The sequence below is a fragment of the Oryctolagus cuniculus genome, chromosome 8 (assembly GCF_051225735.1).
Source record: "Oryctolagus cuniculus isolate XC-2025 breed Fujian yellow rabbit chromosome 8, ASM5122573v1, whole genome shotgun sequence".
Classification (NCBI taxonomy): Eukaryota; Metazoa; Chordata; class Mammalia; order Lagomorpha; family Leporidae; genus Oryctolagus; species Oryctolagus cuniculus.
In genome coordinates this window covers 75,910,759-75,936,019 of record NC_142874.1, presented here as the reverse complement: position 1 = coordinate 75,936,019, position 25,261 = coordinate 75,910,759, and the positions used below count along the sequence as shown (strand labels likewise).

At 41.1% G+C, this 25,261-nt stretch overlaps 1 protein-coding gene across 2 annotated transcripts in view; it reads right to left on the bottom strand.

The window, feature by feature from the left end:
- SEC24D (SEC24 homolog D, COPII component) overlaps window positions 1–25,261 on the bottom strand; it is a 143,288-nt gene that overhangs the window by 77,046 nt on the left and 40,981 nt on the right. For both annotated transcript variants that reach the window (XM_051819806.3, XM_051819805.3), the window contains exon 8: window positions 10,830–10,957. In XM_051819806.3, coding sequence (XP_051675766.2) covers window positions 10,830–10,957 — 128 coding nt within the window. The remainder of the gene's footprint in view (window positions 1–10,829; window positions 10,958–25,261) is intronic.

Genomic DNA, 25,261 nt, shown 5'->3' with positions numbered 1-25,261 from the left:
AGTATAATATAAATGAGATGACTCTGAGTTGGGATATGTAATGTGTTCACAGGAATTTCAAGTACATAAAGAATTTCATTTCAAATAGTCACACTGAATGTCCAATAAAGATGGAAAACTTAAGACAGAGAGAAGAAGCCTTCTAGATTTTTTAGGATTATCAGAGTCAGACTTTTCCCTCTTGAGATGGAGGCTTAAGGACATAACACAAGGGAGCAATAGAGACCTGAAATAAGATCCTAGCTCTTAATCTACTGTTCAACCATTTGGCTACTACCTATTGTGCTTAAAAGTCAGTATTTATTGGTTCCTAAAATATCTTGATTAAAAAAATTTCCTAATTGTTCCAGTGTTCTGTCCTTTCTAATGAAATAGAATGTCTCTTAATATGCAATGTAACCAAATGAGTTGTTTCTCACACACAGTATTGATAAACTTGTAAAAATCATGTCAATGCTCTCTCCAATGATTTTTTTCTTTATCCACAGTTAATTAAATACAGTTATACAGTTATAAGTTTGTAGTCATTTAAAACTATGAAACGTAATAGTTGAAGTAGGACAAATACTTTTACTTTATTAGCAACATGTTTATTAATAGACTCAAGACTGCTGCCAAAGAACAATTAAGACTCACTGTGCTAAAAATATTAATCTAGGGCTGGCACCGTGGCTCACTTGGTTAATCCTCCACCTGCGGCGCCGGCATCCCATATGGGTGCCAACATCCCATATGGGTGCCGGGTTCTAGACCCAGTTGCTCCTCTTCCAGTTCAGCTCTCTGCTGTGGCCTGGGAGGGCAGTGGAGGATTGCCCAAGTCCTTGTACCCTGCACCCGCATGGGAGACCAGGAGAAGCACCTGGCTCCTGGCTTCAGATCGGCGCAGCGCCAGCTGTAGCGGCCATTTGGGGGGTGAACCAACGGAAGGAAGACCTTTCTCTCTGTCACTCTCTCATTGTCTATAACTCTACCTGTCACAAATAAATAAATAAATAATAAAAATATTAATCTAGAGGCCTAAAATACCTAGAAATGAACCACCATTCTGTGATTTGGTTTCTCTTTATTCCTTAAGTCTATACAACCCTGAGAAAAGTCCCTTTATTCAACTAAGTTTTCTACTATATGCTTAGTCTTTGCCTTCATGAAGTACTAAGCAACAGCTGAAAGTTGAAGACTATAAGAAAAGAGTCTAGAGTGGAAATTTCAAGGGAACTCATAAGCTTGCAGGAGCAAGAGCCACATTTTTAAAACTTTAGCCAGCAAGAAAACAGAACGCTATTTTATGTATTTCAAAAAAAAATTTCCACAAGGTCATTTAAAGACAGCTGGAGTTGAAATAACATGGAATTTGGAGTCTGACATTCCTGTGCATCAGTTACTAGCTGTAGGACTTTTATAGCTCCAGAACCTGAGAGCTTCCTCATCTATAAAAGAGGGCTAACACTTCACAAGCTGTGACCTTCCTAAGAGAAACAGGGCACATGGTCAGCATGACATAAGTTACTAGGGTGAGGCAGCATTTTTTTCTTTGATGGATTAAACATCAGTACAGACTCTGCCAAAATTGTGTCAACTCATGCAAACAAGATTGGCTGAAAAGTTAATGCATGACTAGCAATTCGTTTTGCAGGCAATGGGTGTCAATCCATCCCCGACATAACGAAGTGGTGTTAGGTTCATTCCCTGACAATTTGTTTTTGTCAACCCCATTTATCAGTCCTATAATATCCATTCCTTTTTCCTTCCAATATTATCTTCTTCATATCTAACAAATCTAGCAGGAAATGAACAATCATCAAAAAGAACGAATTCAGGGGCTGGCGCTGTGGTGCAGTTAAGTTAATCCTCCGCCTGCGGTGCCAGCATCCCATATGGGTGCCAATTCGTGTCCTGGCTGCTCCTCTTCCGATCCAGCTCCCTGCTATGGCCTGGGAAAGAAGTAGAAGATGTCCCAAGTCATCGGGCGTCTGCACCCACATAGGAGACCAGGAGGAAGCTCCTGGCTTCTGATCAGCTCAGCTCTGGCAGTTGAGGCCATTTGGGGTGTGAACCAGCAGATGGAAGACCTTTCTCTCTGTCTCTCCCTCTCACTATCTGTAACTCTACCTCTCAAATAAACAAATAAAAATAAAAATCTTTAAAAAAGACAAATTTCTTTATTTATTAAATCACATCTCAGGTAAAACTTTCCCTGAAGTATGGTTAACTTTTTAGAATTATATTTATGAAATATATGAAATCTGTTCTTTATAGTAATAAATAATAAAACTTGCCTTGAACCTAAACTCCAAAGAACAAGGCTATCCCCATTAAACCCTTTTCATACTACATAAAAATCAGTTGTATACGTGTAAATATTCTCTGAGTCCTAGTCAAAGTAACCAGTCTTATTTTTCTCTATATCCCTAAAGTCCAGCTCATTTCCTAGCACAAATTAAACAGAAAATCAAAATTCAAGTAAAATTTTAAAGACTTGTATAAAACATTTTCCTTGCTAATTCATTAAGCAAAGAAATTGCTTTGACTATTGTATCTGCTTATAATCTAAAAATATACACAGATACTCCAGAATCTGATCACAGATGGAGGCAAAAGCTTCTACCATCTGGTTTATAGGTAAGATTACTTAACTTCATTTATATCTAGATGTGTGTACCTGCCCAACATGAAAAACTTCTTGTGTTACAGAAATAATATAAAAAATTAAACTAGTTACAATCTTAAATCATTTTATATTGGAAATGTACAGCATTCCTACCATAGTTCCTAAAACACAGCACCAAAATTTTTAAGCACACAAAATTTAACAAACAAAATAAGTCATAACATAACCAATGACTCTTCTTAAATAAATACTTGATACATAATTATACTGAATGTGGTAATGGACTTCACTTAAAATATTTTTATAAATTAAAGTCTATGGTAAGGAACATGAAATGTTAAACAATGATGACATAGAAATGTCCTTGGAAACAGCACACATCCCCAAAACAGATGCTGACAGGGAACATTCCCTGATAATAACCGCTTGGGTCAGGTTTATTTTTACAGGCCGTTGCTAACACAATGGCAAGTATAAGAAGGCTCTGTCAAACAATGGAACCAACTTCTAAAAACACCTCCAAAAACCTGTGCTAAGTAAGCCCTTTTGGTAGATGTCAATTCAGACTCTCTCTCAGAAAGCTTTTTTAAATTGCAATAATGAAAGCAAAGTTTAGCCAAATAAGCAATAAAATCCTAATGTTTTACTAAGCTAAAAATAAAGTATACAGAAAAATACTACACCAAATAAAAGTATTCTTACAAACCATTTGCTTTTAAGAAGGAAACTCTGAAACTTACTTCTTTGATCATAGGTTATAAATACCTAAAATCTGCATTTTAGGTCCCTAATTTTATTTTACTTAATTATATTGCTCCAGTTTGGGTTTCTGACTTGAGTAATTAGATAAATGATAGCGCCATGTATTAATAGGTAGAATAATGAAAAGATCTATGGTGTAGAGATCAGAAATTTACTTTTGGATATGCTAAGTTTGAGGTTTCTGTAGGGTCCCCAAGGAGATTTGAGAGGCATCTGAGTATGGGAATATGCGGCTAAGAACATAAATAAATAATAAATGAGAGCAGGAGAGAGAGAAAGAGGGAGGAAGGGAAGAAGAGAAGGAGGGTGAAGGGGAAGAGGAGAGCGAGAGGGAGAAGGTGAGGGTAAAAGAGAGGGTGAGGGAAAGAGAGAGAGAGAGAGAGAGAGAGAGAGAGAGAGAGAGAGATACAGCAGCATGGTGATTTAGAATAAGCAACTGCCAGACTGCCTGGGTTTGAATCCGAGTCCTGCTGGTTAGTGCTTGTTGACATAACAAGTTATCTAACTCTGTAACTCAATTTCCTTACACTTAAAATGGAGATAACAAACAGGCTGATGTGAAGATTAAGTAAATGAGCATATATTTTAAAAAATTATAATTGTGTTCAACAAGTGCTCTATAAATGTTGACTATTGTTATTTTCCTCAGTAGTAGCAGCAACTGTTAACAATGATATTTACCCTGGAGGGGACTGGAGTCTAAAGAGAGGAGAGAAGACCCTCAGCTCAAGTCTGGACCAACTTCAAAATTAGAGACTAGGAAAACAAGAAAGGCAACTAAAATGTTTCTTGCCTATGAGGCAGAAAAGAATACACTAGGATTGTATCACAGAAGTCACAGAGGAGGTCCAGGAGCTCCAAATACTTGGTAGCACATAGACCTATACCTCACTGGTTGGTGTAGTGCAGCAAACATTGACCTCACACCAGTGGCTCTCCAAGGTTAGGTCCAGTCAAATCCCAGAAGTAGAGACATGTTTTGAAAACACACTCTTTGGGAACTCTTTCTGTTGCTTCAGAATGCCTTCCACAGTCCTTATTTTTTAACCTCTAAGTCTACTTCAACAAATAAAAGTATTACTTTAAACAAAGAATGTATTTCAACCCAGGAAGCATGGCAATTTAATGTCGCTCCCCCTCTTCGCGGAGGAACGACACAGGACCCTGCGCTGTTCTTTTGTCTGCTTGGCCCTTCCCGGGTTTGCTGCTGGTCCTTCCCGGGTTGGCTGCCGACCCCTCCACCTCCGTGGAGGGGCGGCTCCCCCTGCCACCTTCTCCACTTCCGCGGAGGAGTGGCACACCGCCAGCCGGCTCTCTCGGGGGCTGCTCAGATGTTATCCGGATGTCCCTGGTGCATGTTGTCTCTCTCCTCCTTTATAGTCCTCTTCCACCAATCCCAACTCTGCTACCCACACGCCGAGCACGCTGCTCTCCTCCAATCAGGAGCAGGATCAGCTCCTGCAGCTTGTCAAATGATGAGGCAGCTGCATAGAGGTTGTTTGGTCTCTTTCTCTCAGAGCCATATTGTGGGAGAGCAGATGCATAGAATAAGTCTTAATTCCAGTAACTTAGTCTAGTCTCAGTTGCTCCCCACAATTTAAGGGACAATAATTCTTAAACATAGAATACTCAGAGTAACATTATCCTATTCTTGAAGTTCTAGGGAAAAGAGAGGATTTCATAGAAAAGAGTATGAATACAGAAAATAGCACCTTTTCAGCATACAAAGATAAGGGGCACAAATTCCATACACCAATATTTTCAAAAAATAGGAGGTCTTATTTTCTCCAGAAGAGCTTCTCCCTGAATCAGATCCCAAAAACAAGCCAGCCCTCTAATCTTATATGTTTATTACTTCAGAAAAAAAAAAAAAAACAGACTAAAATGCAGCAAAAATTTTCACCAAAGAAAATTTCATGCTGGTGGGTAGGTAGTATTTGGTTAAAACAAACCACACTGGAAAAGCAAAAGCACATTCTCTCAGTCTGTGTATGAAATGTGTATATGCATTTGGGGGAAGGCTTGGACTAATGTTTAAAATCTTTTTCCAATCAAAAGATGAAATACCAGGCTTTATATTTAGGTGTACATTACTGAAAATTTTCACTGTTAATAATAATGATGATAACAAGAAACTTATAGAGCATAATTTCAGGTGTGAAGAACTGTTGAATTTTCACTGTTCCAGGTGAGGTTGTTTTGGTTTTTTTTTGTTTTTTTTGTTTTTTTTTTAAGATTTATTTATTTATTTGAAAGGCAGAATAACAGAGAGGCAGACGCAGAGAGAGAGAGAGAGAGAGAGAGAGGTCTTCCCTCTGCTGGTTCACTCCCCAAATGGTTGCAATGACAAGAACTGAGCTGAGCTGAAGCCAGGAGCCAGGAGCTTCTTCTGGGTATCCCACATGGGTACAGGGTCCCAAGGACTTGGGCCACCTTCTACTGCTTTCCCAGGTCACAGCAGAGAGCTGGATGGGAAGTGGAGCAGCCGGGACTTGAACCAGCACCCATATGGGATGCCAGCACTGAAGGCAATGGCTTTACCCACTACGCCACAGCGCCAGCTCCCAAAGTAAGTTTTTTAAATAAGGAAGAAGAGGGAAGTTTTTGCTAATCCATAGCTAGAAACCATGCAAACTTTTTGCCATGAACAAGAAGCATCCAAAACTGAAACTGTTTACAGGCACCCATTCTATACATCCACAATACTGGTTGGTATACAACAGAGTTGCTACCTACAACATGCTGTTATTTTATAGATGCTGCATATTTCTTTCAAAGTAGAAGAGTTATCTTCGGGGCCAGCACTGTGGCATAGCAAGCTAAGCTGCCACTTGCAACAATACATCCCACATGGGTACCATTCATGTCCCGGCTGCTCCACTTTTCATCTAGCTCCCTGCTAACGTGCCTAGGAAAGCAGACGCAAGATTTCCTTCTGTGTGTGTGTGTCTCTCTCTCTTCCTGTAACTCTGTCTTTCAAGTAAGATACACAAATCTTTTTTTTTAAAGTATCTTCTGATCATGAGAAATAACAGATGACTGTGAAAAGAGTCAGACAGTTCAAGAGTGAGTGAGGGAGTCCACATTTGTAGCAATCCCATCCCAGAAAGAATCTACATCAAAGGTTCTCCAAGGCACCTTTGTGGTAATATATTTCTTCAACTGTAGAATTCATATTCTTAAAGTTTCACATTTTTTAAAATCAGCCTGTACCTCAAAATTCATGCCTACAGTTACAATAATGTTTCTCTGATGAAAATGTTATTCTACACAGCTATTCTTAAAGAACGAGGCTACTCTATACACAACAATATGAAATGACTGCCAGATGCATTAACTGAAAAAGAAGAATGGGAAAAGCAATATGCATGCTATGCCATCATTTATATGTTTACTTTTTGAAAGGATGGACCTTAAATTCTGGTATTTGCTTGTTTTATTTCTAGAAAGAATTACAAGGAACAGATAAAGGTTGTCTGAAAGGGGGAGGCAGTAAAGGTTGGAACGGACTTATTTTTCATTGTCAGCTCTTTTCATCTTTTGCATGTTTATTTTTTTTTAAATATTTATTTGAAAGGCAGAGTTACAGAGAGAGAAGAGAGAGAGAGAGACAGAGGAATCTTCCATCTGCTGGAACACTCCCCAAATGGTGGCAATGGCCAGGGCTGGGCCACACCAAAGCCAGGAGCCAAAAGCTTCTTCCAGGTCTCCAACGTGGATGCAGCGGCAAGAGCACTTGGACCACTTTCTGCTGCTTTCCCAGGAGCATTAGCAGAGAGCTGAATTGGAAGTGGAGCAACTAGGACATGAACTAGTGCCCATATGAGATACCAGGGGTCTGGGCGGGGGCTGTCAGCTTTGTCACAGCACAGGACCCTGAATGTTCATGTTTTACTTATTTAAAAGTAAATGGCGGCCAGCACCGCGGCTCACTAGGCTAATCCTCCGCCTTGAGGCGCCGGCACACCGGGTTCTAGTCCCCGTCGGGGCGCCGGATTCTGTCCTGGTTGCCCCTCTTACAGGACAGCTCTCTGCTGTGGCCAGGGAGTGCAGTGGAGGATGGCCCAAGTGCTTGGGCCCTGCACCCCATGGGAGACCAGGAGAAGCACCTGGCTCCTGCCATCGGATCAGCACGGTGCACCGGCCGCAGCGGCCATTGGAGGGTGAACCAACGGCAAAGGAAGACCTTTCTCTCTGTCTCTCTCTCTCACTGTCCACTCTGCCTATCAAAAAATAAAAATAAAAAAATAAAAAAGTAAATGGCTCTTTAATAAGCAAAGAGGAATACTACCTATTGTTACTGATGCTTGCATATGAAGGGGACAAATAACAATACCAACACATACAGGGAGATACATATCAAAGCTCATTCTCCTGTTTGCCCCTGGAGAAATGGGCCTAATTAAAGGAGACTGTTATCCACAGTACCAGTACCCTTTTGAATTTAAATTTTGTTTAAAGCATAATAATTTAAATAAAATATATATCACATGGATACTCTTACACACTCTTTATAATTGCTAGAAGTTAAAAAGTTAATGATATAAACTGCTGTAGAGGATGAGGAGTCACTGGAGTTCTATTACTACACTGGAGAGATTATGAAATGGTACAGCCACTTTGGAAAATGACCTTCCAGTTTCTGCCAAACAAATATGTATCTAATGAGCAGTAACCTATTATTTCTTAGGTATTAACCTAAGAAAGATGAATAGAAGTCCATGGAAAGACTTATAGAAGAGTGCTGATAAAAGCTTTATTCACAACAGAAAGAAGCAGAAACAGCTCACATACTCATCGACAGGAGACTAGTAAGCAAACTGGTATATCCATACAATGAAATACTTTTAGCAATAAAAAATAGATTATTATCACATGCAACAAAACGATGGCCTTCTAAAACATGTGGAAAGAAGCTGCACACAAAAGAGTACATGATCTATGATTCTAATTATAACAAAGTCCTACTATAAGCAAAACAAATCTATCACAGAAAAAATCAGAAGAGTGGTTGCCAGGGAAGGGAATTTGTACAAAGGGATGGGAGTTGGCTTAGAAGGGGCACAAGCTTGACTATAATGCTCTGTATTTGGAAAGGGATTTAGTTTGTACATGTGCAGGCTTTCATCCTCTGGTTCATTTCCCAAATGCCCACAATAGCCAGGAATGGGTCAGCTGGAAGTTAGAAGCCAGGGATTCAATCCAGGTCTCCCTTGTGGGTGGCAGGTACCCACCTACGAGAGCCATCACTGGCTATCTCCTAAGATCTGCATTGTCAGGAAACTGGAACCAGGAATGAGAGCCAGGAACTGAACCCAGGCACTCCAATATTGCATATGGGTGTCCTAAACAGCTTCCAAACTGCTAAGCTGAATACCTATGTATGTTGGAAATTTAGTGAAAAGTACTCATGTTTTCAATTTTCCTGATACGTATCAGGAAAAAAAATGGATATACAAAGGAGAAAACAACAGTAGTTAAATGTTAATGGTAGTATCTAAATAAAAGGTATGTAAATGTTCACTACAAAATTCTTTTCATGTTCTGTAAGACTGAAACTTTTCATAATAAAATACTGAAAATAGATAAGGAGTACTTCTAGTTAAACTACTCTAAAATTCCCATACAAAGGCCGGTGCTGTGGTGTAGCAGGTCTATGCCCATCTATTGGGTGGAATCCCAACTGGGCGCCAGTTTGAGTCCTGGCTTTTCCATTTCCAATCCAGCTCCCTGCTAATGCACCTGGGAAGGCAGAGGAGGATGGTCCAAGTGCTTGAGCCCCTGCACACACATGGGAAACCCAGAAGAAGCTCCTGATTCCAGGCTTTGGATAAACATTATATCAAATTTCTATAACTATCATAGAAGAGACCATAATCAAAATAAGTAAATCCTGAATGTATTTTTAGAGTTTCAAAAATGAAACCATACCATGCATAAGGGTAACTTCTAAAAACAGTTCAATGCTTCCTCAGGTAGAATTCTAACCCAGTTCATTCTACTTCTCAAAGAAGAGATGGCAGGGCTGGCAGGATACAGCAAGTTAAACCACAACCTGCAAAGCTGACATGCCATATGAGCACAGGATCAAGTCCTGGTTGCTCCACTTCCAAACCAAATCCTGGCTGATGTACCCGAGAAAGCAGTGGTAGATGGCTCAAGCACTTGGAGCCTGCTACTCATGTGGGAGACCCAGATGAAGCTCCAGCTCCGCTGGCTTCGGCCTGGCCCAGTCATGGTTGTTGTGGCCATTTGAAGAGTAAATCAGCAGATGGAGGACATCTCTTTCTCTCCCCGGCCCCCATCACTGAGCCTTTCAAATAAATAAATAACTCTTAAAAGGAAAAAAATATGAAGAAGAAGAGATGGAAGCACTCTACTATATTCAGGAAGGGGGGTGGTGACTGCAAACCCCAAAGAGGATGAAAGCCACTTTACACCTGGTGGTCACCTCTTCTCTTTGTTCTTTTCCTCAGGTGACATAAAGCAGGACCCAGTAACCACAGCTCCCTTCTCCCCTTCCCCATGGTACTTTACTCCCAGTGCCACTTGGCATGGTCAACCTGAAAAAAAAAGGTCATGTTTCTTCTCTCTTGTGGATGCTCTGTCTCTTCCGGAGTTGTTGCTAGTGGAAATTAGCACAGCCTTCCTCAAAGGATCATTAGATCCAAGACAGGTTTATGCTGGGAGAGGAAATTGGGCCTTTGGTCTCTAAGTACAACAAAAGGAATCCATGGCCCAGCCTCGCTAAGTGGAACTGCAATGGGACATGGTCAAAGCTGCAGCCTGAAACACAGCTTTTCTTCATCTCCTATTTGATTTGCTCTGCTATACGGCCTTTGTCTTGGTGTACATAAGTATATCTATCAGTTAGAAACACGAAAAGAAGGAATAGCAGCAGCAAAGAATGGAATTAAAGTTATTTCTGAAATCCTGATCTGATATCCACTAACAGTGCCCTAATATCACATGTTTTATATAACATCACTTGTTCTTTATTTTTTTCCCCCATTTAGACATACATTGGACACATTTTTCCAAATGAATACATACAGATTTACCTACTACACACTTTCTATTCTTAAAGTAGGAGCTCATGATCACATGAAAGTAGATGTAGAACAATGAATAACTAAAGGATCCATCATTTTCCCCAGTAGAACACATAGATGTCAAATCCTCAAATCAGGGCATAAAAGCCTCACAACAGGTCATGAAGTCTGTCACTATTTGACATTCCACATTTTACATATGCAATTGTTAAAAGAATGAAACAGTGACTCATCCAGGATGCCAAAAAATGCAGCTTATAGAGTTTTGTTTCCTAATGAATTAAATGCCTGTATGTTTTTTGCATCAAATAAATATATTCATTTCTTGTTTACAGCATAGAATAATATAAAAATTATGAATTTTGAAATTTGTAATATGATGAATTGCTATTATTTATCATTCTTACCTCATTTGGAGGAACGGTGGCAAAAGGCTTGATGACAGCAGCTAATGGAATCTGAGCTTGCTTAGCCATATCTGATGTGCATGGGAAACAGTATGTGGTGCAACGGATGTAGCGAGGGCTAGCATTGCCTGAAACAATCAGAGTACACAATTAAAATGTGCTTAGAAAAACTATCTGTCATGAGATATTTATAAAGGTACTTCTAGATAATGCATTGCCTTATTTGTAAAACCTTCTTCATGGTCTCTAAAAAGAAATAAAAACCAGAAAAACAGTAGTATTGTGAAATTTTACAATCTATATTCTAGGCACACTGTAATTTCTTAGATAATAAAGCACTGAATTCTACTGCAAAGACAAAATAATTTTAATTATTTTTCCATAAGCAGGGTTTTAATAGATTTAATGGGCTGGCGCCACGGCTCAATAGGCTAATTCTCCGCCTGCGGTTTCAGCACACTGGGTTCTAGTCCTGGTCAGGGTGCCGGATTCTGTCCCGGTTGCTCCTCTTCCAGGCCAGTTCTCTGCTGTGGCCAGGGAGTGCAGTGGAGAATGGCCCAAGTCCTTGGGCCCTGCACCCGCATGGGAGACCAGAAGAAGCACCTGGCTTCTGGCTTCAGATCAGCACAGTGCGCCGGCTGCAGCGGCCATTAGGAAGCGAACCAACGGAAAAAGGAAGACCTTTCTCTCTGTCTCTCTCTCTCACTTTCCACTCTGCCTGTCAAAAAAAATTAATAATAATAGATTTAATGGAATATATAAAACAAAGATGCACAAAAATATGAAAAAATAAAATTTTTGGATCACAACAATTTCTTTTTCATCCTTTTCTATCAACGTCTGCTGTAAAGGCAAGTATTTGTACACCACTTCCACCACTTCAATATTAGTAAGTAATACTTTGTCAGATGATTCCATCTCACTATACTTTTTTCTAAATCTGGAAGAATTTATAAATGAAAATCTTACTCATAATAGAAATTTAAGTCTTTTTTTAAAAACACCTTAATCTGTTTTTAACTTATATTAGGTTTCCTGATCAAGTATCTTTCATAAGTGTTAAGACAATATCGATGGCAGGGAGAATTTTTTTATTGCCTGAATAACTTGTCTGGAATAAATGTTGAAATTAAATTACCATATATTATCACCAAAAGAAGATAATCAAACAATATTTATTGAGTCCTACTATGTTTCAGGCACTGTCCTTGGTGCTTCCTTGTAGAACTTATATTCTTACAGAGTACACAAACAACAAAAATTAAACCTGATACATTAGGAAATTATATAGGATTTTAGAAGGGAAGAAGTGCTATGAAAAAAAGGATATCTGATTCATGGGAACCAGGTTGCAATTCAAAATACAAGGTAGGCCTTATCAAGAAGGAAAAATTTGAGCAAAGACTCAAAGGAAGCCCGGTATTTACCCAAGCAGACATCTGGGGGAAGGATGTGCCTGGCCTAGGAGAGGAACAGCAAGAGGTCTGGGTGACTGGAATGGATCACCAGCTGGTGATGAGCATGGAAAAGTAACAGCAGCTAGATCAGGCAGACTCTTGGGATCGTTTTAAGTTAACTGACTTAGACTCCAAATGAAATAGGAAGCCATTGCCAGGGGTTTTGACCAGAGGAGTAGCACAGTCTCAACTCAGGTCCCTCCTTGGTGGTTCTGACAATGAGCTGCAATGGTGAAAGGCAGAAGAGGGAGACCCCTGAGGAGGCTGCAGCAGTAACTGGGTGGAAAATGGTGGTGGCACAGAGCAGCTTGAGAACAGTAGCGATACTGAGTAGCAGCCAGGTTCTAGATCTATTTTGAAGGTGCAGTGAAATACTTGTTGATAGGTATGTTTGAGGTATGATAGCAAGGTAGAATCGCAGGAAGACTCCAAAGCATTTGACTGAGGAACTAAAAACATTTTTAAGTGGCCATAAGCTAAAAAGGGAAAGACTGCAGGAAGAGAAGGGATTTTGAAGGAGTGTGTGGGTAGAGAACAGACATTTGGTTCAGGACATGTCCAGTGTGGGACATCTATTACACAAACAAAGGATATGTGAATTTGGAGATGTCTGGGCTGGAGATACACATAAGGGAGTTCTTAGCATATTTCAGAGACCCTCAAAAGTTCAAGGAAAAACAATTTTTAGGAAAAAAACAATACATGAATTTCAAAATTTTTTGGCACTAACATATACTTATCTTTTAATTCCATTTTTCTGTGACCTTTGGAAATATCCTCATAGATGGCATTTGAATCCATAAAACAGGATTAAAACCACCAAAGAAATAACTGGAACCAAAGAAGAGAACACAACTGAGGACCAAACTTTTGGGGTCTCCAACATAAAGAGGTAAGAGGAAGAGAAGGCAAGCAGCTCAAGGACTGAGGATGCTGGCCGGCGTCGCGGCTCACTTGGTTAATCCTCTTCCTGCGGCGCCAACACCCCCGGTTCTAGTCCCAGTTGGGGCACCGGGTACTAGCTCTTCTTCCAGTCCAGCTCTCTGCTGTGGCCTAGGAGGGCAGCGGAGGATGGCCCAAGTCCTTGGGTCCCTGCACTCACATGGGAGACCGGGAGAAAACACCCAGCTCCTGGCTTCGGATCGGCACAGCGCCAGCCGTAGTGGCCATTAGGGGAGTGAACCAACGGAAGGAAGACCTTTCTCTCTGTCTCTCTCTCACTGTCTATAACTCTCTCTCTCTCACACTAACTCTGCCTGTCAAAAAAAAAAAAAAAAAGGACTGAGGAGGAAAATTTGGTGTACTGCAAATGAAATGGAGAAAGTAAGGAAAAGGCATGCTCATCTGGGTCAGGTGGAGCTGCCAGAGCAGTATGACCACTGGCTTTAGCATCATAGTGGAAGCTGCTGGAGACCCTTAGTGAGAATTTCAGTGGAAATTCAAGCAACAGAGGGAGAAGAACTGGCAACAACCCTATCAAGTTTTGTTGTAGTGGGGAGCAAAGAAAAGAGGAATAGTTGATAAAGTAGATCAAAAAGTCATTTTTATTTTTGAAGATAAAACATGTTTTTTTAAAAGAAGATGGAAATAATTATGCATACAGAAACTTTGTGATTATGTAATGTAAAGAGAGGAAAGTTCTTGTAAAAGTATGTATGAATAATACACAGAAAGAGGTAGGCTTTTGATGCAGCACTGATGGTCAGAGGCAGGACAGTGGAATGGGAGGACATGTTGCTGTTGCAGTGGTGGGGTCCAGGGAAGTTCTCTTCTGATTTTAAAACCTTTTCCAGAAAGTAGGAGGAAGAGCAGATAAAACAAAAGATGGGGGAGGGGGGCGGCGGCACTGTGGCTCAGCGGGGTAAAGCCCTGGCCTGAAGTGCCGGCACCCCATATGGGCGCCGGTTCTAGTCTCGGCTGCTACTCTTCCAATCCAGCTCTCTGCTATGGCCTGGGAAAGCAGTAGAAGATGGCCCAAGGCCTTGGGCCCCTGCATCCACATGGGAGACCTGGAAGAAGCTCCTGGCTTCTGGCTTCGGATCGGCTCAGCTCTGGCCATTGCAGCCATCTGGGGAGTGAACCAGCAGATGGAAGACCTCTCTCTCTGTCTCTACCTCTCTCTGTAACTCTGCTGGTCAAATAAATAAAATAAATCTTTAAAAAAAAATAAAAACCAAAATATGGGAGAGGAGGTACTCCAGGTTTGTGGGGGAAACGTGAAACAGTCACTAAGGAGAGCAGAAAAGTGAAAAGAACTTGGGAAGTATTGTGTGCTGGGAAGTTCATGGTCCTGGTTGAAACAAGGACTGCAGCATGACTGGGAGTCTTTTCCTAATCATACTGTCTTGCACAGATATAGGACTGGAGAGAATGGAGGACAGACTAAAGAAAGTTGAGTTTATTAGGTTCAGCTCCAATCTACTATAACCAGATCTCACATTTTTCAGGGCAAGCTAGAAATTTGGATTTTGACATAAAATGTTCTGACTACTACAGCATGCTAACTTATCCAAATAGAAACAAAACAAAATATTGTGTAGGTCAAATCAGTGTCACTAAAGACTGAATCCAGTCTTTGGGCTCATATGCAGTGCACAGAGAGAAAAGGGAATTGTAGTACTAACAAGGATAATAATAGTAATTGACAATGTATGAGGCATTGTTATGATACTATTAAATACAAACTCATTTTAGTCCCACAATAACTCTTTGAGATTGATATCTTTATGATCCCATTTCACTGAGAAAGAAACCTGAGGCACCAGGAAGTTAAAGAACTAGTCAAAGGTCAGAGAGTTATTAAGTGATAAAAGTGAGATAAGAACCTATATAATTTCCCACAACATCTCAGAAAAGTTGGATTTATGTCATGAAGGCTTTGAATGTTAGAAGAGTGCTTGAAAAAACTTTGGTGAAATGAGGAAATGTGATTTTTAGCACAGGAAGACAGTCAAACAAATTTTTGAAGGATATCAATCATTCGTGGGTATAGCATAGCTTTGGAGAACAGGAAAAGATTAGAGACATACAGACTGTTCCATTGCTCTAAAAGACCAGGAAAACACTAACTGAGGGCAAAACTAGAGTTCTGGCAACAGGAATTAAAGAAAAGGAAATATTGTATATTGTAAATATCTTGAACCAATATTAATGTTTATTCAGATTCAGATGAAAACCCTCCTTATTATCATCACTTCACAATGTTAAGCAGACCATAAATTAAGAATCTGGGGGGGATTTTTTCAAGATGGTGGAATAGGAAGGGAGCTTACTGCTCTAGTCTAGGGGAAGATAGTTTAAATAAAAAGTGGAGAGAGTGCAATCTCAGGGAAGAGTTAGGGAGAAAACGGCAGAGGAAACTTCACACAAATTAGAGGGACACTGTGGAACTATGTGGAGGGTGTGGACAAATACAACTCAGGACCCCAGCAGCTGAACACCTCAACATCAGCTTTGGAGTAAGGCAAGACCAGACTGCAGCAGCCCAAGCCACTGGCAATAAAGCTGTAGGAAGACCCTCTCATGAGTCTGACTTGGAGCCCTGTGGGGGAGAGTATATCTGCAATCAGAGGGAAAAAAGGGGAGGGTATGTTTCTCTCTCCCCGACTACCTGGCACCAGCGCCCTAAAACTAGCTGAAAGAGGGTAGGCGTCATTTTGGACTTACATAACAGCTCTTATCCACACACCCAGCAACCAGCTAAAGGAGACGCCTGAGTTTGGCTGGAAGGATTGACAAGGGGCTGGGAGCTCATTGATTGTAGGAGCCTTGTGTGCCAGGAGTGTGGGAACACTGTGGCTGTGTGGGAGGGCACAGGGTGTGGCTGGGACTTTGGGCAGTCACTGTGGGCGGCTCTATACACTCAGGCTCCCTGATTCTCTGTTGAGGGTCATAGCTGCAGGATGCATGCTCACACCAAGAACTGCAAAGATCTTTTGTGTGGTCCTTATGGCAGTGCTGATGAAAATTGTAGCCACTGGGGCTAGTGCCAAGGCATTAGTCTCTTTTGAGGAGAGGAGCTGAGTGTGACAATATGCCAACAGAGCAGAACATACCTCCTCTCAGATTAAAAAAAAAAAAAAACGTACCACACCCAACTTGGGTGTCACCTTGGATACTCCCCTCACTCTGGAACACTGAACAGAGCTCCCTGACAATATCTAGCACACAACTCTGAGTATTCTCTGAAAGAGGGGACACTCCACTAAGTCACAGAGGCATAATCCAAAGATAAAAGCCATCACAGGGGAAAAAAACAATAACAATAATTATCACCACAATTATCTAATAATAAATATAGCAATTCAAGAAATAAGAATAAGGAAGGCAACATGACACCACCAAAATAACACAACACTTCAATACTAGAATGTGAAGATGAAGAGACTGATGAAAATGCCAGAAATGGAATTCAAAAAATTGATCACAGGATTACTTAGAAGTAAACAGAAGCAAATCCATAAAGTAAAGAAATCCACACATGACATGAATGAAAATCTTTCCCATGAAATTGAGATTTTAAAGAGAAATCAAAATAAAATATTGGAAATGAGGAATTCAATAGAACAAATAAAAAATGTGGTGGAAAGCCTTAACAGAATTGGTGAGGCAGAAGAAAGAATATCCGAGTTAGAAGACAAATCTCTGGGCCGGCGCCACAGCTCAATAGGCTAATCCTCTGCCTGCGGCGCCAGCACACTGGGTTCTAGTCCTGGTCGGGGCGCCAGATTCTGTCCCGGTTGCTCCTCTTCCAGGACAGCTCTCTGCTATGGCCAGGGAGTGCAGTGGAGGATGGCCCAGGTCCTTGGGCCCTGCACCCCATGGGAGACCAGGAGAAGCACCTGGCTCCTGCCTTGCGCCGGCCGCAGCGCACTGGCCATGGCAGCCATTGGAGGGTGAACCAATGGCAAAGGAAGACCTTTCTCTCTGTCTCTCTCTCTCTCTCACTGTCCACTCTGCCTGTCAAAAAAAAAAAAAAAAAAAAAAAAAGACAAATCTCTGGAAATTTTATAGTCAGATCAACAAAAAGAGAAAGAAATTATAAAACTAAAAACCAGTGTGGGAGATTTATGGGGTATTATCAAAAGACCCAACTTATGGGTCTTAGGAGTTCCTGAAGGCGTGGACAGACAGCATAGATAAGAAGGCCTTTTTAGTGAAACAAAACATAGAAAACTTTCCTAATTTGGAGAAAGAAAGGGACGTCCAAGTACAGGAAGCACATAGAACTTCTAATAAACATGACCAGAAAAGATCTTTATCACAACACATTGTAGTCAAACTCTCCACATTAAAACATACGGAAAGATTCTAAAATGGTACAAGAGAAATGTCAGATTACTTTCAAAGAATCTCCAATTAGACCCACAGTTGACTTCTCATCAGAAACACTACAGGTTAGAAGAGAATAGCAAGATATATTCCAAGTCTTAAGAGAAAAGCTGCAACCCAGAATATTGTACCCTGTAAAGCTCTCATTTATGAATGAAGGTGAAAGGCCTTCCATAACAAACAGAAATTGAATTTGTCACCACTCCTCCAGCCTTACAAAAGATGCTTAAGGAAGTGCTACACCCAAAAACACAATCATCACTATGAAAGAAGGCTAAGGCAGAAAATCCCCCAGTAAATATATAAAGGAAATACAAAGTAAACAATAGGAATATTTATACAAAAATGGCAGGGCCAAGTCATTACTTATCAACAGTCACCCTGAATGTAAATGGCCTCAACTCTCTAGTTGAAAGATAGACTGGCTGAATGGGGGAAAAAATCTATTTAGTGCCTACAAGAAACAAATCTCACCAACAAACATACATGCAGACTGAAAGTGAAAAGATAGAGAAAGATATTCCATGCTAACAGAAACCAAAAAAGAGCTGGTATAGCCATCCTAATATCAGACAAAATATACTTTAACACAAAAACTGTCAAAAGAGACAAAGAAGGGCACTATGTAGAGAATAAGGATCAATTCAATAGGAAAATGTGACTACTGTAAATGTAGATGCATCTAATCACAGGTCACTTGGCTATTTAAAAGAAATGTTAATGGATCTGGGGCTGGTGCTGTGGTATAGCGTGTGAAGCCACAGCCTGCAGTGCTGGCAACCCATATGGTCACCAATTCAAGTCCCAGCTGCTCCACTTGCAATCCATCTCTCTGCTATGGCCTTGGAAGGCAGTGGAGGATGGCCCAAGTTCTTGGGCCCCTGCACCTGTGTAGGAGACCCAGAGAAGGCTCCTAGCTTCTTACTTTGGATCAGCACAGCTCAAGCTCTTGCAGCCAACTGGGAAGTGAACCAGTGGATGGAAGACCTTTCTCTCTCTCTCTCTGCCTCTCCTTCTCTCTGTGTAACTCTGACTTTCAAATAAATAAATAAATCTTTAAAAAAAAAAAAAAAAAAGGGCCGGCGCCGCGGCTCACTAGGCTAATCCTCCGCCTAGCGGCGCTGGCACACCGGGTTCTAGTCCCGGTCGGGGCGCCGGATTCTGTCCCGGTTGCCCCTCTTCCAGGCCAGCCCTCTGCTGTGGCCCGGGAGTGCAGTGGAGGATGGCCCAGGTGCTTGGGCCCTGCGCCCCATGGGAGACCAGGAAAAGCACCTGGCTCCTGGCTCCTGCCATCGGATCAGCGCGGTGCGCCGGTCGCATTGCGCTGGCCGCGGCGGCCATTGGAGGGTGAACCAACGGCAAAGGAAGACCTTTCTCTCTGTCTCTCTCTCTCTCACTGTCCACTCTGCCTGTCAAAAAAAAAAAAAAAAAAAAAAGAAAGAAATGTTAATGGCTCTAAAGGGAGATATAGACTTCAATACAATAGTAATGGGGGACTTCAGTACTCCACTTTCAGCAATGGACAGATCAACCAAACAGAAAATCAGCAAGGAAACAACAGAGTTAATCAACACCACAAACCAAATCGACCTAACAGATATCTACAGAACTTTTATCCTACAGATGTAGAATACACACTTGTCTCAGCAGTGCATGGAACTTTCTCTAGGATAGATCACATGCTGAAGTCAGCAAGTCTCAGCAAATTCAAAAAAATTAAAATCACACCATGCGTCTTCTCGGACCACAATGGAATGAAGCTGGAAATCAACAACTCAAGAGTCTCCATGTGCAAACACATGGAGATTGAACAACATTCTCCTGCATGAACATAGAGGAGTCACAGAAGAAATCAAAAAATTTCTGGAAATGAATGAAGACAACAATAAAATATATCAAAACTTATGGGATGGGGCCAGCACCATGGCTCACATGGCCAATCCTCCACCTGTGGTGCCAGCATCCCATATGGGTGCCGGTTTCCAGTCCCGGCTGCTCCTCTTCCAGTCCAGCTCTCTGCTGTGGCCCGGAAGGGCAGTGGAGGATGGCTCAGGTGCTTGGGCCCCTGCACCCTCATGGGAGACCAGGAAGAAGCACCTGGCTCTTGGCTTCGGATTGGCATAGCGCCAGCCGTAGCGGTAATTTGGGGAGTGAATCAACAGAAGGAAGACCTTTCTCTCTGTCTCTCTCTCTCTCTCACTGTCTATGACTCTACCTGTCAAATAAATAATAAAAAATAAAAATTTAAAAAAAAAAACTTATAGGATACAGCAAATCAGTGTTAGAGAAAAGTTTATAGCAACTGGTGCCTACATAAAGACACTGGAAAGGCACCAAATAAATAACAATGCATCTCAAGGACCCAGAAAAACAACAGCAAAACAAACACAAAATAAGTAGGAGAAAAAAAAAATTAGAGAACGAAAGTGAAACAAAAAAAATACAAAAGATCCATGAAACAAAAAGCTGTTTTTTGAAAAAATAAAACAAAATGGATACACCATTGGCTCAACTAACCAAAAAAAGGAGGAAGAAGATCCAAATTAATAAAATTAATAAAAGATGAAAAAGAAAATGTAAAACAGACACCACAGAAATAAAAAGAATCATTCGAAATTACTACAAAGATGGGGCCAGCGCTGTGGCACTGTGGGTTAACGCCCTGGCCTGAAGCGCTAGCATCCCATATGGGTGCCAATTTGAGACCCATCTGCTCCAGTTCCAGTGCAGCCCTCTGCTATGGCCAGGGAAATCAGTGGAAGATGGCCCAAGTCCTTGAGACCCAGAAGGAGCTCCTGGCTCCTGGCTTCAGATCAGCACAGCTCTGGCCATTGCGGCCAATTGGGGAGTGAACCATCAGATGGAAGACCTCTCTCTCTCTGCCTCTCCTCTCTCTGTGTGTAATTCCTGACTTTCAAATAAATAAATAAATAAATCTTTAAAAACAAAGAAATTACCACAAAGAATTGTATGCCAACAAATTAGAAAGAAATGGACAGATTACTGGACACACACAACCCACAAAACCTACCTATATTGAGCCACAGAAATTGAAACACAGAAAATCTAAACAGACCAATAATCAAGACAGAAATTGAATCAGTAAAAAGATTCTCCCTGTAAAAAAAAAGTCCAGGACCGGATGACCTTACTGCTGAAAACACCAGACATTTAAAGGGGAAATAACTCCAATTCTTCTCAAGCTACTCAAAATAAGTTAAAGGAAGAGAATCCTCCCCAAACTCTTTCTATGATGCCAGCATCACCTTAATCCCTAAACCTGAAAAAGATGCAACAGAGAAAGAAAACTACAGACCAATTTCCCAGATGAACAGAGTTGCAAAAATCCTTAACAGAGTACTAGTCAATTGAATCCAACAACACATCAGATAGATCATTTACCAGGACCAAGTGAGATATATCCTGGTATGCAGGGACGTTTCAACATTCTCAAATCAATAATGTAATACATCACATTAAAAAAATTGAAGAACAAAAACCATATGATTATCTCAATAGATGTATAGAAAACATTTGATAGGGCCGGCGCCGCGGCTCACTAGGCTAATCCTCCGCCTAGCAGCGCCGGCACACCAGGTTCTAGTCCGGTCGGGGCGCCGGATTCTGTCCTGGTTGCCCCTCTTCCAGGACAGCTCTCTGCTGTGGCCAGGGAGTGCAGTGGAGGATGGCCCAGGTGCTTGGGCCCTGCACCCCATGGGAGACCAGGAAAAGCACCTGGCTCCTGGCTCCTGCCATCGGATCAGCGCGGTGCGCCGGCCGCGGCGGCCATTGGAGGGTGAACCAACGGCAAAGGAAGACCTTTCTCTCTGTCTCTCTCTCTCACTGTCCACTCTGCCTATCAAAAAAAAAAAAAAAAAAAAAAAAGAAAGAAAGAAAGAAAGAAAACATTTGATAAAATACAACACCCTTTCATGATGAAAACTTAAAGCAAATTGGGTATAGAAGGAACATTCCTCAACACAATCAAGGCAATTTAAACCCATAGCCAGCATCCCATTGAATGAGGAATAGCTGGAAGCATTCCCACTGAGATCTGATACCAGACAAGGATGCCCATTCTCACCATTGCTTGCTATTCAATGTAGTTTTGGAAGTTAGAGCCAGAGCCATTAGCCAAGAAAAAGAAATAAAAATGTTACAAATTGGGAAGGAGGAAGTCAAATTATCCCTATTTGCAGATAGTATGATTATATATTTAGGGGATCCAAAAGACTCCACTAAAAGAATACTGGAACTCATAAAAGGGTTTGGTGAAGTGGCAGGATATAAAATCAACACACAAAAATCAACAGCCTTTGTATACACAGACAATGCCACAGCTGAGAAAGAACGTCTAAGATCAAATCAATTCACAATAGCTATAAAAAAAAATCAAAAATCCTTGGAGCAAATTTAAACAAGGATGTCAAAGATCTCTGTAATGAGAATTATAAAACATAAAAAAAAAGAAATAGAAAAAGAGACAAAAGAAATGGGGAAAATCTGGGACCAGCTCTGGTCACTGTGGCCATTTGGGGAGTGAACCATCAGATGGAAGACTCCTCTCTGTCTCTCCCTCTCTCTGAACTGAAAACAGGGATTTACACACAGATACTTGGACACTAGTGTTCACAGCAGCCATTACTCACAGGAGCCAAAAAGTAGAAAAGAACTCAAATGTCTTTCAACAGAATAGATAAACAAAAAAAGGAGTATATGTGTGCAAAAAGAAATGAAGGGGCCAGCGCGGTGGCTTAGCAGGTAAAGCCGCCACCTATGGTGCCGACATCCCATATGGGCGCCAGTTCAAGTCCTGGCTGCTCCACTTCCAATCCAGCTCTCTGCTATGGCCTGGGAAATCAGTAGAAGATAGCCCAAGTCCTTGGGCCCCTGTACCCGCCTGGAATCCTGGAAGAAGCTCCTGGATCCTGGCTTCAGATTGACACAGCTCTAGCCATTGCAGCCAACTGGGGAGTGAACCAACGGATGGAAGATCTCTCTCTCTTTCTCTCCCACTCCTTCTCTCTCTGTGTAACTCTGACTTTCATGTAAATAAATAAAATATTTAAAAAAAGAAATGAAAACCTGACACATGCTACAGGGTAGATGAACCTTGAAAGTATTAAGTGAAATAAATTATACATGAAATGGTGAATATTGTATGAATCCACTTAAATGAGATACCTAGAGCAGGCAGATTTATGGAGACAGAGAGTAGAATCGTGGTTACTAGGGGTTTTCAGTAAGTGCAGGAATGGGAAGAAGTTGTTGTATAAAGTTTCACTGTAGGATGATAAAAATGTCTCAGAAATGTGCAATAAAAAAGGTTGTACAACACTGTGGAGGAAATTAAGGCCACTTAATTGTATACTTAAAAATAGTTAAAATGACAAATTTTATGGTACACACACATGTGCACACACCCAGACATAAATAAATATATATATATATGTTAAATATACATATATTTAACAACAAGAAAAGAAATCTCAAAGTCTCCAAACATAACACTATGCACATGCTGTCCCATGACAGGTGTACTCTCTTGTCACCACACCAGCATATTTTATCTCTGTTTCACAATCCTTTGTCATTCTAGCCTCCCCACCTCTCTGGTTTACCCTGGCTTACTCAAGTCTCAGTGCAGTGTCCGTCACTCTTGCAGGAGAGGCTGGGCCAAATATTCCAGCATATGACCTCACATTTAACTTCCCCTGAAAACATGCTTTTTTATCCTTCTATTTTAGTATATATCATACTGCATTAATATTTAGTTATCTCTTGTTTCCTGATTGCTCACTCATTTTAAAAATATATATATCTTTTTTCTCTTTTTAAATTTTTTGAAATTTATTTTTAAGTTTTAGATTAACATGTAATACTTGCACATTTTTAAGGGGTATAAAACAACATTTATTTCTAAACAGAGGCAGTGAAATGAGGGGCTAGGAGCATGCTCCCTTAGCAACAGAATGCCAGGCCTTTAATTCTAGCTTTGCTTCATATCATCTAAGATCTTGAGTAAACTACCTAAGCATTCTGTGCTTCAGTTTCCCACTCTGTATAAGAGGATGACAAAAATGCCTATCTCACAGAGTTATGGAGCAGATGAAATTAACTCGTCCACATAAAATCCTTAGAAGATTGCCTTGGCCGGCGCCGCGGCTCACTAGGCTAATCCTCCGCCTAGCGGCGCCGGCACACCGGGTTCTAGTCCCGGTTGGGGCGCCGGATTCTGTCCCGGTTGCCCCTCTTCCAGGCCAGCCCTCTGCTGTGGCCAGGGAGTGCAGTGGAGGATGGCCCAGGTGCTTGGGCCCTGCACCCCATGGGAGACCAGGAAAAGCACCTGGCTCCTGGCTCCTGCCATCGGATCAGCGCGGTGCGCCGGCCGCAGCGCGCTGGCCGCGGCGGCCATTGGAGGGTGAACCAACGGCAAAGGAAGACCTTTCTCTCTGTCTCTCTCTCTCACTGTCCACTCTGCCTGTCAAAAAAATTAAAAAAAAAAAAAAAAAGAAGATTGCCTTGACACATGGTTAGCACTTAGAAATATTAACCATGGTAATAATGTCAAGTTGTAGATGCTGTATTAAATTACTAATCTCAGGCTTAGAATAGCAGCCTAGCACATAACAGATACTGAACAAACCAATTTCTGAATGTATACATGAGTGAGTAAATGAAAGTGGAACCCTGCTTCCATAGAGTTCACAGATTTCTGGGAGACACAAGCTTAAACCATCGTAAAATATAAAGTGATGGGGTAAAATACATATGAAGCACTATGGGAGAAGAAATTGTGGAAAGATTTCAAAGAAAAAATTTTAGCTGGTTTCTAAGAATTAAGAACTTCCAAAGTAAAGGGATGAGAGTTATATATTCCTAGCATATGTGTTCAGTAAATATTTCTGACACCCAATATTCTAGATACTAAGTAAATTTCTAGGGAACTGTGTTGAAGAAACAACCCTTAGTCTGTTTCAGAGAAAGGAGCACAAAGTGAAATTCCGAGATATGAGAAGAAAGGGGACAGTTTGCTATGGCTGAGAAGTTCCAAAGAAAGAAGCAGCTGGAACATGAGCCTGGTCAGGAATGTTCTGTTGGCCAAAAAGAGCCTCAAACACTATTTTTTATATTTATTTAAAATATTCAGTAAATATTAACATACATATAACACTCATCGTTAGGCTGAAATAAAACTGCCATTTTTGCTGATCACATGGTAGAAAAATGCCCTCATCTATTATCCATCATGTCCTAAGCGCTTGACATTTACAAACTCATCTGACTGGCTTTTGTTGGTGTAGTAAGTAATAAAGAGCAAATTATTTTTAAAATAATAATAAAAGAGGTAATCTGAATTGTTCTTAATATTAATATCTGTAATAATAATATCACTGTAATTTATATCAATCCTTTCACTCTACACACCTAAAGGCATACTTAGAACACACACACGCAGTCACCTCTGATCCTTACATTGTACCTGGTGGCACTGTGACTTAGAGAGGTGAGATGAGCAAAGCTTGCACAGACAATAGGGAGGGAGTCTGGATTCTCCCAAAGCCCTTTCTGCCTCTCTGTGCTGCCTGTTTTGTGTGGATAGATCTGCAGATAGCACAGAGGATGGACTAATGAGGGGTGTTC